Here is a 12,595-nt window from a genome sequence, read left to right on the forward strand (position 1 = left end):
TATTATATGCAACTTGTAATACAGTGGGAAGTATATCTGTCTTGTTTGCAACAGAGTATCCCACCCGCTAAACTATTAAACATGCCCAGAATATGGTCTTTGCCAAATCCCTTGCACACAGTATTCATGTTTTCAGGAAAGCCAGGGCATGGTTCAGGCCAAACCACATGGCTCCTCTGCACAGATTTAACCATGACCACAGTACCCTGAAGACATGCTCTTTTATTATAGCTTTTTTAATGTTCTCGAGTATCAAAAAGCCCCCTGAGTCTCTCAAAGACAATGACAATTTCTGGTATTTCCCTCACCTTAAACAATTTACACAAATTTTGCAAAACGAAATTTACTTAACAACTTCAGTTTTTTAGGTCTGTCCATGACACAGCATTAGCTTTCTCACCTGCCTCCTCTTTTTTGAAAACATATAATAGAAATAAAAATACACACACACACACACGTGTAAATACATGCGTACATAAATACATATATGTTAGGTAGGCGTTCCATGGGTGGTGCATATAGGTTCCCATACATCCACCCATGGATTTTAAGGAAGCCCATATTTACCAACACTTGTAGACATGATTTTGTGCCAGAATGGTGCAACTGCCTGAGACTGGTGTAAAGAAGAGAAACATTTTTATTTCTGCTTGTTATTTCTTCTTTGCATGTGTGCTGAATTCTGCGGCACACATACAAAAAGGTAATAGCCTCAAAAGGTAGTTTTTGTGCAGGAAGGGATCCCTTCCTACACAAAAACCATGCTGGCCTTAACGTAGAAACCCTTGCACTAGAGTGCAAGGGTGCCTGTGTTGGCGCTAGACAGCCACAAGTGTGCATGTGCATGGAGAGAGCGAAACTGGTCTATTTCTTTGAAGATATGGCGCAGTTCTGCTCTCTCTCGTTGACGTAACGCAGCGCAGCAACTTCATTTGCAGCTCTGCGTGTGTAAACTTTTTAAAAACTCGTCCTCAAAGTTTCGTCAACGGAAAAGTTTGCTCCCCAACAAATAGCATATATTTGAACGTTTGAGCTAGCATTCATTAAGAACAAAAAGGCTGATCGTGGAAAGCACTAAAGTTTATTTGTGGTTAAGAAATTTTACACAAAGAATACTGAAAGACTTTGGACAAGTTACACTTCTTCCCATGATACCACCACTAAGTAATGAAACCAGACGCATCAAAAAGAATAGTTTTTAAACTTTTGGGGGCTTATTTACAAGCCCCTGGCGCCACCTGAATGTCACTTATTCCCATATTAAAAGTGATGCACTGGCGGCGCAAGAGGCTTGTAAATAAGCCCCTCTGAGGTTGTTAGATCGGTAAGATTCATGGTCTTCTATAATATCCTTTACTAGTTATACTACTTTATGGAACATTATTACATAATTGTACCTCAGATACACCTAAAACTTTGTTTACTTGTAGCTGGGATATCTAGTACACAGCAGAAGAAAGCATAAAAGAGCAGTCTCGCAGTATTTGTATTTACTACTAGCTTACCCGTCGCGCGTTGCTGTGATCTCCGAAGAAAGGAAATTGAAGGAAACTCGTTATGATAAGATTCAATTTACATTGTGTCATTTTTATTGAAACTTATTCATTTTAATATGGAAAACATTTCAAAGTGTCGTTTTAATTCTATTTATTTATTCGAGTGCTTGTGGATACACAATTTTTTGGTTTTCCATCTGGTGCATACATCAGTATTCGATAGATTATGAGGGCCTTGGGGGCCGATATTTTAAAACAAATTATGCCAGAAACCTTCGCGGGAGTGTACTCAACAACTTCCCAAAGTTTCCTGGCGATAGGATGAATGGTGTTTTAATTCTATTTATTTATTCGAGTGCTTGTGGATACATGATTTGTTGTTTTTCCTCCTGGTGCGTACATCAGTATTCGAAAGATTATGAGGGCCCTGGGGGGCCGATATTTAAAAAACAAATTTATGCCAGAAACCTTTGCGTGAGTGTACTCAACAACTTCCCAAAGTTTCATGGCGGTCGGATGGTGTAGTAATGCATACAGGACAAACAGACATACATTAGTTTTTATATATATAGATGTATTTACTATTTTTTTTTTCTTCTTGATAATTTCAAAGAGAGCTGGCTCACATTTGCAGAATCTGCCCTATGACTTATTGGAGGCTTCAATATCGTATGAAAACAGCAGAGACTCTTGATGTGTAGTTAGTTGACTTACCTCATTGACTTGTGCCTGTGTCTGTTGTAATCTTCTGTTACTGGTCGTGTTCGGGGGCTGGGTAGGAGCCCCTGCTCCGGGAGCACCTCCTGCAGTTTGGCTGGGAGCTGGAGCAGACCTGAAAAGGGATCAATGGAAGTTACCACTGTGTGCTAATTAATGGCAACTTTGCATTTTAGGTTCAAGACAAAAAAATATTAGCTAATGTCAAGTTACTTTCGGGATCATTATTTTTGTTGGACAGCAGTTTTTAATACCTTTGTTGGAGCAATACAGAATTATGGAAGTAGTAGAAGTTGTACAACTTTCTTGTATGACAAACAAAATCTTACATTATACAATTTGTGCTAGAACCGGCTGTGTCTGGCTGGCTGAAGTAATGCCCCCAGTCAGGCTGAACAACCGCTCCCATCAAAGGCAAATGACTATTCTTGGTGCATAACCCGTGCTCACCCTTGGGCAGCTTGCACTGAGTAGTCACGCTCATTGCGTGCAGTGTTTGATTAGAACACCGGGGTTGCTGGTATACGCTCATCACTTACAGTTGGCCAAGGCATATGCCAACCTAGGCAGGGGCGCAATGGTGCTTCACATGCCTGCCATAGCAGACCCGATATAGGGTTGACGGCTATCCAGTGGGTGACACTCAATGCTACGTCCCACTACTAGCGAGTGCTGTATCCACCCCAGGTAAGTGTATTACCTGTTTACAGGGCGCATCGAGATACAGCACCAAAACCCTATCATATCCGCACCCCCGCCTACTGCGAGTAAGGCAGGCTTGGGCACCTTTCCTCTGCTGTACAATGGGGAGGTGCCCAGTCTCCTAAGGTTATGCAGAGAGAGTCGGCAAAGAGTAGGAGGAAAAAGCGAAAAGTTTAAGGGTAATTTCCCCTAAGGAGGCCATGTTCAACAATTAGAGTCATGTGAAATATGGCAATCTAAACAGTTATCATACACCAGAAAATCTGCAGTGCATTTTAAAAACTAATCAATAGAAAGGCATTTAAAATTTAATTGTAAAACACAAACTGTAAATCTAAAGTCCATTCCTTCATTAATGAAAATCCAGGGTCAACAATTTAAGTACAGATTGATAAAATGCACATAACATGACAAAGTCTATTTGTAAATCATTATGAGTGGTCTGTAATAGAAGTTAATGTGAATTTTGGAATCATAAATTCTCTGTGATTCACACAGAGATTGCAGTTGCTGACCCAGCCAAACTCTGTGTGAGGAAACAAGCCGGAATTAGTGCAGAAAAACGGATTCATGCATTTTTATTCGCCCAAATCTCGTAATCCTCATTATTTCCCTGTTCATGTAATTACTGGGACCCCAGTAATGGTAATTCTGGGGCAAGGATGAGACATAAAGTTCCTAAGGTCTGGCTTCATTTTATGTAGGCCTCGCCTCCACCTTGACTAATATCACGTTTGATATTAGACGTAGATGTCGCCCTAGCTTATTTTGCTAAGAACTACAAAAGCATGAAGCCTTTTGATCGATTTTCTACCATGTTAAGTCTGATTAAGAACGGGAAACATCCAATACAACAAAGGCATTATAACGTAATGCCTTTACAACACAGTCAATACAACGCAAGCTCCATTACAACGCATGCCATTACAACGCATTTCCCTTACTGACCAGCACCTTCCCTGAGGTAAGCAGCCGGTGGTGTTAGAATAGTCATTTTTGTTGTAATGGTGCATGCGTTGTAATGGCTTGCGTTGTAATGGCATGCATTGTAATGGAAGTTGCGTTGTAAAAACAGCGTTATAAAGGTATGCGTTGTAATAGTTTTCATTGTAACATATACATTCATTAAAAACACATGCCCACATATAACCAAAATAGTATAGTCCAAATTGATGTCCTTTTACCTTATATGTTCATAGGGAAACATCTAGGATGCATACCTTGAAGCACATAATGTATGTCAGACATTCTTAAACTTATGTCAGAAATTCCAATCTCTGATAAGTTTGAGTATATATGGAAACCACTTGACCACTTGTGAGGAGAGGTGCTTCACTCATATTAGTGCCCAAGATCCTGCCAGAGATGCCCTAACCTACAGTTGGCACACTTCACAGATTCTACACCTCGCCTGAAGATAGTACACTGAGTCCCGGAGGAAGACTGACTGACTGCTACCACAATGTGTGATTGTAGTTCGCTGTGAACACTGTCTTTGTTCCTCTGCTGATAAAAGCAGCTCTTTGTGTAAACAAGGTATGCAGTACATCTTCTCTCCCTAAAAAACTCTAGGCTGCAAGTTGCTCTGCCTTCCATGCTCTCACAGTATAGCGCAGAAAAGTAGACGTTAGGGTCTTAGGTTCTAGATGACATCCTAAATTAAATTTTAAACAATGCTAGAAATGTTCATTTTGTTCTCATTATTTATAACGTGGTGTCTTGCTGTTTTTATAATATTCTTTGTAGTTGTTTTAGATGAACAGATTATTTCAGTTTAATACATACTCCTAACTTAAAAGTGTTCATTCTTCTAAGTACAGTGTGTGTGATACTGTGAATGAAGAAATAAGGTTTGCCTCTGTTTCCACTGTGCCCCTTATCCCTTTATGAGATTGTTTGTAACCCAAAAACAATACTTCCTTGTCAGTTACACATTAAATAGTGTTTTGTGGGGCTGCAATAATCTGTCTGTCGCATTCATCGCTAGTGCATTAAAACAAGTTCACTGTGTCACCCGTGGATGGGAAAGAACATCCTGCAGAGTTATGCAAAAGTAGTAACTTATCCAACAAATGTTTTTTTTTCTTAATTTTTATTTATCATTTAAACTCATACACAAAACTCACATGCAATACCCTGTAATCAGGGGAAACAATCATGTACAATATCGAAAGTAACATTAATTGGAAGAACTAACCATTCCGGATGAGAATGCGTTTACCAATAATATAACACGCTACAAAGCATTCAAGTCACAAAAGGAGGAAGAAAGAAATAGGAAGGAAAAAAGGAGGAACCCCAGGCAGCGGATATATAAGTATTATAATAGGTATGTTGGTAACCAGAGGACATGTGCCCTGTGGAGTATACATTATTTTACAGTAGGTTTGCTCACTGATTCTAGCTGTTCTTGCTGCAGCGAATAGTCACGTAGTGGTAGCCACATATTTCTGGGCCTGGAGGAGGGTGGCTGTAATGAAGTATACATTTCGTTGGTGGTGTCTGTGAGAAAGTGCCATCTTTCTGCATGGTTGCCCCCACTTTTTGCTGAATTGCTGATTTGCTTTGACTGAGTGTGCCCTGGGCTCCTGCTAATCAGGTGCCCAAGGCTATGTTTTTTTCCCTAAAACTGCATTGAAGCCTAAACCCAATTGGCATCTCTGGCCAGAGGTCAGCCCCTGGTAAATGGTACCACAGGTACCCAGGGCACTGTGACCAGAGAAGGCCTGCAACAGGGCTGCAACACTTATTGTGCCACCCTTAGATGTCCTGTACCTTCACACTCACACACTGCCTTTGCAGGCTGCGTGTTTTGGTGCAGAACAAAGTGAAGCGACGACATGGCACACATCCCTGTGTGCCACAACTACAACTCACTGCCCTGGCATAGATCAGTCACCTCTATATCTGGGTGCACTATATCAGTGATGAGGGTACAGGTGCATGAGCCCTGTACCCCTACAGTGTCTAAGTCCATTCTTAGACATTGTAAGTGCAGTGCTGCCATTAAGAGTATATGGTGCTAGGAGTTTGTCATTACAAACTCCACAGCACCATAATGGCTACACTGAAAACTGAGAAGTTTGGTGTCAAACTTCTCAGCACATTAAACCCACACTGATGCCAGTGTGGGATTTAATGAAAAATGCACACAGAGGGCATCTTAGAGATGCCCCCTGAAAACTAACCTACCACTAGTGTCCTGGCTGAGTGGCTGCTTTCGGCTGCCACCGCCAGACATGTTTCTGGACCCCAGGGTGGAGAGCCTGCTGCCCTTGGGGCCTGAAACAATGCACATCCTGGGACGTGGTGCCAAGTCTCCTCCCCCAGGCTGGGCAGGGTTCACGAAGGGGAAGCTTCAAAGGCTTTCCGCCTTTGTGAGCTCCCCCAGGCCACTTGCTGCTTTCAGCAACTGGTTCTGACCCCTGCTTTGGGTGGGAGAACCAGCTGGAAAAACAAGTGATGAAGAGTGGTTTGCCCACCTCTGCCAACTCAAACCCTCAGGTGGGGGAGGCGAGGTGAAGCACAACTCTCAGTCCCTGCCATCTTGCAGATGGAGGGACTCAGCCAACCAGGGAAAGGCTTCCCACTGAAACTTCCTTCCTCAGACCAGCATCAACTACAAGAAAAGAAGAAGAAAGACCAAACAGCCATGCCGAAGCTAACAAGAGGAAGATGCCCACTGACTTGGCTCCAGCCCTATCGGCCTGACTCCACCTCGAACCTGCTCCTTTCGAAATTCCAGTGTGTCCTGTGGCCAGAAGCCTTGAAAGCCTTGGAGGATCTGCCTGACTTCAACCTAAACGATTCAAAAAAGGGGGTGGTGATGGACAGAGTATCTGAATTAAGCAGAACACTCCTACCCAGTCAAAAGATCAGGGCTTGATCCATCACCGTTTTTTAGCTCACTGCACCATCCCAGTTCAGAACCTGGCTACATGCAAATTAGTCTGTCCCTGGCCCAGTGCATCATGGGAACAGGGCAGACCAAACTACCAAGCCAATTCTTTACTGGAAAGGAAACAAGCTTCCGGGGACCGGTTTCTGGCATTACAGCCGTCTTCGGCCCGGCTTGCTTGAATCCTGATGGTGCAGTGAGCAAGGGACTCACATCTGAGCATACCCTTCCACACTTGTGGTGGCCAAAACGATTCAAAAAAGGGGGTGGTGATGGACAGAGTATCTGAATTAAGCAGAACTCTCCTACCCAGTCAAAAGATCAGGGCTTGATCCATCACCGTTTTTTAGCTCACTGCACCATCCCAGTTCAGAACCTGGCTACATGCAAATTAGTCTGTCCCTGGCCCAGTGCATCATGGGAACAGGGCAGACCAAACTACCAAGCCAATTCTTTACTGGAAAGGAAACAAGCTTCCGGGGACCGGTTTCTGGCATTACAGCCGTCTTCGGCCCGGCTTGCTTGAATCCTGATGGTGCAGTGAGCAAGGGACTCACATCTGAGCATACCCTTCCACACTTGTGGTGGCCAAAACGATTCAAAAAGGGGGTGGTGATGGACAGAGTATCTAAATTAAGCAGAACACTCCTACCCAGTCAAAAGATCAGGGCTTGATCCATCACCGTTTTTTAGCTCACTGCACCATCCCAGTTCAGAACCTGGCTACATGCAAATTAGTCTGTCCCTGGCCCAGTGCATCATGGGAACAGGGCAGACCAAACTACCAAGCCAATTCTTTACTGGAAAGGAAACAAGCTTCCGGGGACCGGTTTCTGGCATTACAGCCGTCTTCGGCCCGGCTTGCTTGAATCCTGATGGTGCAGTGAGCAAGGGACTCACATCTGAGCATACCCTTCCACACTTGTGGTGGTCAAAACGATTAAAAAAAGGGGGTGGTGATGGACAGAGTATTCAACCCAAAGACTGTGTCTCAGGTGAACACCGGATTTGTTGATCTGCAACCTCCAGGCCCGAGCTCGAATGGGCCAACACCACAAGGAGGTCCCCCCAGAAGACCTTTGTGCCTAAGCCTGCAGTGCCTTTGCAAATCAGATGTTACCCATTGCAAACAACAGGGTGCCCAACGTCGAACAGCACCCTGCACCTGGCCGCCCTAGTGCCGCTGAGGGTGAACTTTTGGTGCTACCTGTTTCTCCATTTGCCCTGAGCTAAAGTATGAGCTTTGCTCCCACAATCAAGAGGACTGCTCGTCAGCAGCCACCAACCGAGGCCCCCTATCCCGGACTGGATAACATTGGGCATCAGCACTGTGCACCCGGCCGCCCTAGTGCTGCAGAGGTTGTATCAAGAGTGCATCCCTGACCCTGGGGGACCCCTGAGTCTACCCCAGAACCTCAAATCCCACTACCATATACTTACCCTAGTGTGGAGTTTGAAAACCTAAAGAAATTCTTTTAAATTGTGCTATTTACTTACCTGTTTGCAGGAAATGTCCCAGAGTAGTATCCAGGTATACTATTCGGAGTAAGGAAAGTAATCTAAAAAGTAACTTACCTGGTATTTTACTCAAAAGCCCATTCAAGTCTATGTACTGTATTTACAAAGCATTGCATTTCTCTGAAACAGTACTGTAAGTCAAAACAAAGTGCATATACAATTACCAATCCACACTGTGTTATAAAAGTTTATTTACTTATTTACTGCAAAGTATTTATCACTTACTTGTGCCAGGCTTGCTTGGTTCTAGGAAATGAAATAACTAAAAGAATATTTTCATACAAAAACAATTGGTCTGAATTTCAGTCTTTGAGTGTGTGAATTCATTTGCTGAGTGTGTACAAAAAATGCTTAACATTGTCCTCAGATACTGCCTTGCTGCTTGAACACACTACCCCAAATAGAGAGTAAGGTTCTATCTACTTTTACCTCTGCCTACCTTTTGGGTTCCGCAGGATTCTGTGCACACTATACCTCACTTTGATATAGTATATACAGAGAAGCTCACCACCTGGTGATGACATGCTTCATCATTGGGCTCCACCAAAGAGACCGAGTGTCTCTTTGGTGTGCTACAACGCCAGGTCTACTGCGGAGCAGGTTAGTGAGATTTAGGACGTGTTTGTGCAAACTAAACTAGTGAATGGTGAGGGTATTAAACATTGTCTGTAGTGTATCAAAAAGAAATGTTATTCTATGATCACTAAAGACATTATATTAAAATCTATGTGTATAGAAGCAGTCCACATTTAGTTGAGTGGTAGATTCCTAGATATCAGTCGACATGTTTCTTGCCACGAAACGGTGTAATTTTACCAGGCAATTCTTCAGGACTAAAAGTGTGCTTTAAACCTGTAATTGGCACACCGCCCTCGACGCTCGGCACCCTCAGTGTACCTTCATCATCCTCTACTGGACCCTCTTCGGGGTCCAATTACGTTCCCACCCCCCTCCGGTGACCCATGGTGTTCTTCCTTAACACCAACAAAGTGCAGAAACCGTAAGGTTGAAGCCTCCTAAACCAGGAGTGATTAGGGAGACAATCCTTTCTTCCTAATATTTTTTGCACTTTTTCACTGTTTTCCTTATTTTCACTTTCACGTCCCTAGGTAAGGGTGGGCCTTAGCGTGTCCATACCGCCAGGGTTTAAAACACACTTTAAAATGTGCAAGCTCTTGTCTGTGATTGGGAGAAACAAGTTTTGTTTGCTGACAGCAGTAGTACCAAATCTGATCTGAGAAGGGTCAGTACATATCCTGCTCCAAGTGTTCCAGAAGATGCCCATCCCAAATTGGGAGGAAGAACATGGCTGGTATATTAGAGCTTGGAAACTCGGTGCCCCATCAGAGTTACCTATCACTACAGTCAGTGGGGTGAATTCCGTGGGGGGATGGGATAAAAGGGAATCTGTGCATGCAACGCACTGCGCACGTGCCATAGGACGAAATGTTACATGCTGATGGCCACTGCAAAACATACATCATCAGCATGGGAAAGTACGTGGCCAACTGGAATTAGATAATCGAACGTACTCAGCACATGTCGCGCCAGGGTGTTTTTATTAAGGGGTTCCGATGCAGAAGGCAACCATGGGTTATTGGTAACGAGCAAGAGTATAGCATGTCAAGATATAAGACTCTAAGGAGCTTATGCCATGACCCGCAAGCGATAGAAAGTCTCTGGATATCATTGGGATTGAAATGGATCCCATAAGGGAGGATGGTGCAACATCGCCCCCTTAGCTTGGTCATGCTCAGGCATATCGTAGGGGAGCCGGGCATCTCTGTGGTGCCAGTGGTGGGCATACTGGCACTGAGCCACTAGATAGTAAAGCTGCAAATGTGGCACACCGAACCCTCCCTGCTCATAGGGGAGTTACAAAGTATCCCTCCCAACTCAGGGTCTACGGCCTGCCCAGATCAATCATGGGAGCAGACTTCTTAGCATGGTAAAGAAGGAAATGGTGAGGGAGCGGGAGGAGTATCCAGCCCTCTATCTTTGTCATCAATCTGTCCACTACTTGGTCATATTTTAATCAGAGAACTTGCTCCTTATCCTGATGGACGTGAATGCCCAAATATTTGACACAATCCACGCATCACCGCAGTTAAAATTTGCATGCCACAAGTGCATCTCTTCTGTGAGTGGGAATAGTTCTGACTTTTCCCAGTTTATTGATAGGCCAGACAGGAGTCTGTAACGCAAAAACTCATGCACATGGGAGCTAAATTATTTGCTAGGTGGCGGAGAAATGTAAAACATCATCTGCGTATAGTGACAGGAGCATCGGGCCAGTTCGAAACTGCAGGCCATGATCGAGATGTTTCGCTTGTAAATGTCGAACTAGGAGGTCCATAGTGATTTTAAATAGTAATGACGACACTTGGCAGCAATGCCTCGTCCCACAAGTAACTGCTAATGGTGCGGTAAGGGAGTAATTGGCGCGAATGCGGGCCAATGGCTCGGAATAGAGGAGTTTAATTAGGGAGGTAAATCCACGCAGCAAACCCAACTTTTGTAGCGTAGCGTTCAAAAAAGTCACAAGCCTTTTCGGTATCAATAAATACCACCGCCGCTGGAACATCCAGTGATATTCTATTCAACGTCGAAAAAATGGGCACGTAAGTTAAGGGAGGTAGAGTGGTGGAGAAGGAAGCCTGATTGCAAGGGAAATATAATTGTCTCAAGTAACAGTGACAAATGGGTTGCAATGATCTTGGCCTGTATCATATTGTAGAGATTGAGGAGGGACAGTGGTCTGCAGGAGGTACAGTTAAGAGGATATTTGCCTGGCTTCAGAAGTTGCAAAATCAGAGCCTCTCGCAGTGTAGAGGGCAGCACCCCAGCATCAAGGGATTAGGCGTACATTGCAAGTAGGTGTGGTGTCAGAAGGTGCTTATAGGTCTTCCCATTAGGCTGTCCAAACCGAGGGCCTTAGCGCCATCTAAAGAGTAAATGGTGGCTTTGGTTTCCTCCATAGAGATGGGTTTGATTAGGAACTGCTGTTGGGTGTTAGTGAGCTAGACCATAGGGATCTCTGAGCGGTACTCAGAGACATCCCTCCCACGGCCGGACTGGGAACCACAACCGGCCCTGCAAAGTGCTCGGCCGGCCCCCCCCTCCCCACTTGGGGGTGTTGTAGGTGCCGCCGAGCTCTTTGCCGGGGCCGGTGTTCGGCTGATTTTGGTACAGAGCTATGCTGCAAAAACGGCCCTGTAGCAAAAACGGCCCCCAGGGGCCCAAAACCGTCCCCCACCCGTGTGGCGCACCGGGTGTTTGCCCGGTGCCAGCTATGGGCAGTCCGGCCCTGATCCCTCCCATCACCCTTGTAGTGGGAGGTGTATAAATGGGCATAATAACGCAAGACCTCAGCGAGTACCACCTTATTATCTGTTGTGTGCATCCCATCGTCAAGCAGCAGTTTAAGGATGTATCCCCCGCCCCTCGGTGGGCACAGCAGTACCGCAAGTGTTCACCCTCCCTATAACACTGGCCTCTAGTGTGTTTCCGTAAATTCACCACCTATCGATCAGCCAGCTCCCTAAACTAATCATTAAGGGAGGTGTGGTGCAGTAGTTGCAGGTCAACAGGTCTTCACACTGCTGCGTCATCTAAGTCACACAGGGCAGTTTCCATTTGGGACAAGGCTTATTGGCAGTCACGTAGTAAACCTGCGTGTTTTGAAACACAAATCCCACGTATATAGGCTTTAAAAGCCTCCCAAATGGTGGCCTGCTTCGCAACAGATCCCACATTCAGTTCAAAGTAATCTATTATGGCAGTGCACAGCTCGTCATGGAAAACACCATCATAGACAGCATTGCAGGAAAAAAGGCAGCTGCGTTCTCTACCCCCGTCAAATGGTATCGCCAGTACCATGCAAACTGGGGAGTGGTACGATAATGTACGTGAAAGATGGGGAATGTCCCCCAACCAGGGAAGCACTGTGGATGATTGCAACCAATAATCAATGTGGGACCATGTGTTATGGGGCGCTGAGTAAAATGTGTAACCCAGGAGTGAAGCATGCTGAAAGCACTATGCATCTCAAAAAGAGTAAGCGTTGCAGAGTACTTTCAAGGATTTTTGTTTGCCACAAGGTGCTGTGGCTGTGGAATCCAGCAAAAGGGTACAAAAAATGTTAAGATCACCCCCCCCCCCCCACTATAACATGGTTGGCATCGATTCGCCCCAGAAGGGAGCGCATGTCGTGAAAGAAATCTGGGGTGTCGACATTGGGGTGAATTACAATTAGAAGTAATAC

The 12,595-nt window shown here is 44.8% G+C and overlaps 1 protein-coding gene across 1 annotated transcript in view; it reads right to left on the reverse strand.

The window, feature by feature from the left end:
- Positions 1-12,595, reverse strand: part of LOC144791421 (vesicle-associated membrane protein 2-like) — a 336,159-nt gene that overhangs the window by 133,887 nt on the left and 189,677 nt on the right. Inside the window, exon 2 of the mRNA XM_078666103.1 lies at positions 2,211-2,328. Coding sequence (XP_078522229.1) covers positions 2,211-2,328 — 118 coding nt within the window. The remainder of the gene's footprint in view (positions 1-2,210; positions 2,329-12,595) is intronic.

This window comes from Lissotriton helveticus, chromosome 11 (genome assembly GCF_964261635.1).
Source record: "Lissotriton helveticus chromosome 11, aLisHel1.1, whole genome shotgun sequence".
Classification (NCBI taxonomy): Eukaryota; Metazoa; Chordata; class Amphibia; order Caudata; family Salamandridae; genus Lissotriton; species Lissotriton helveticus.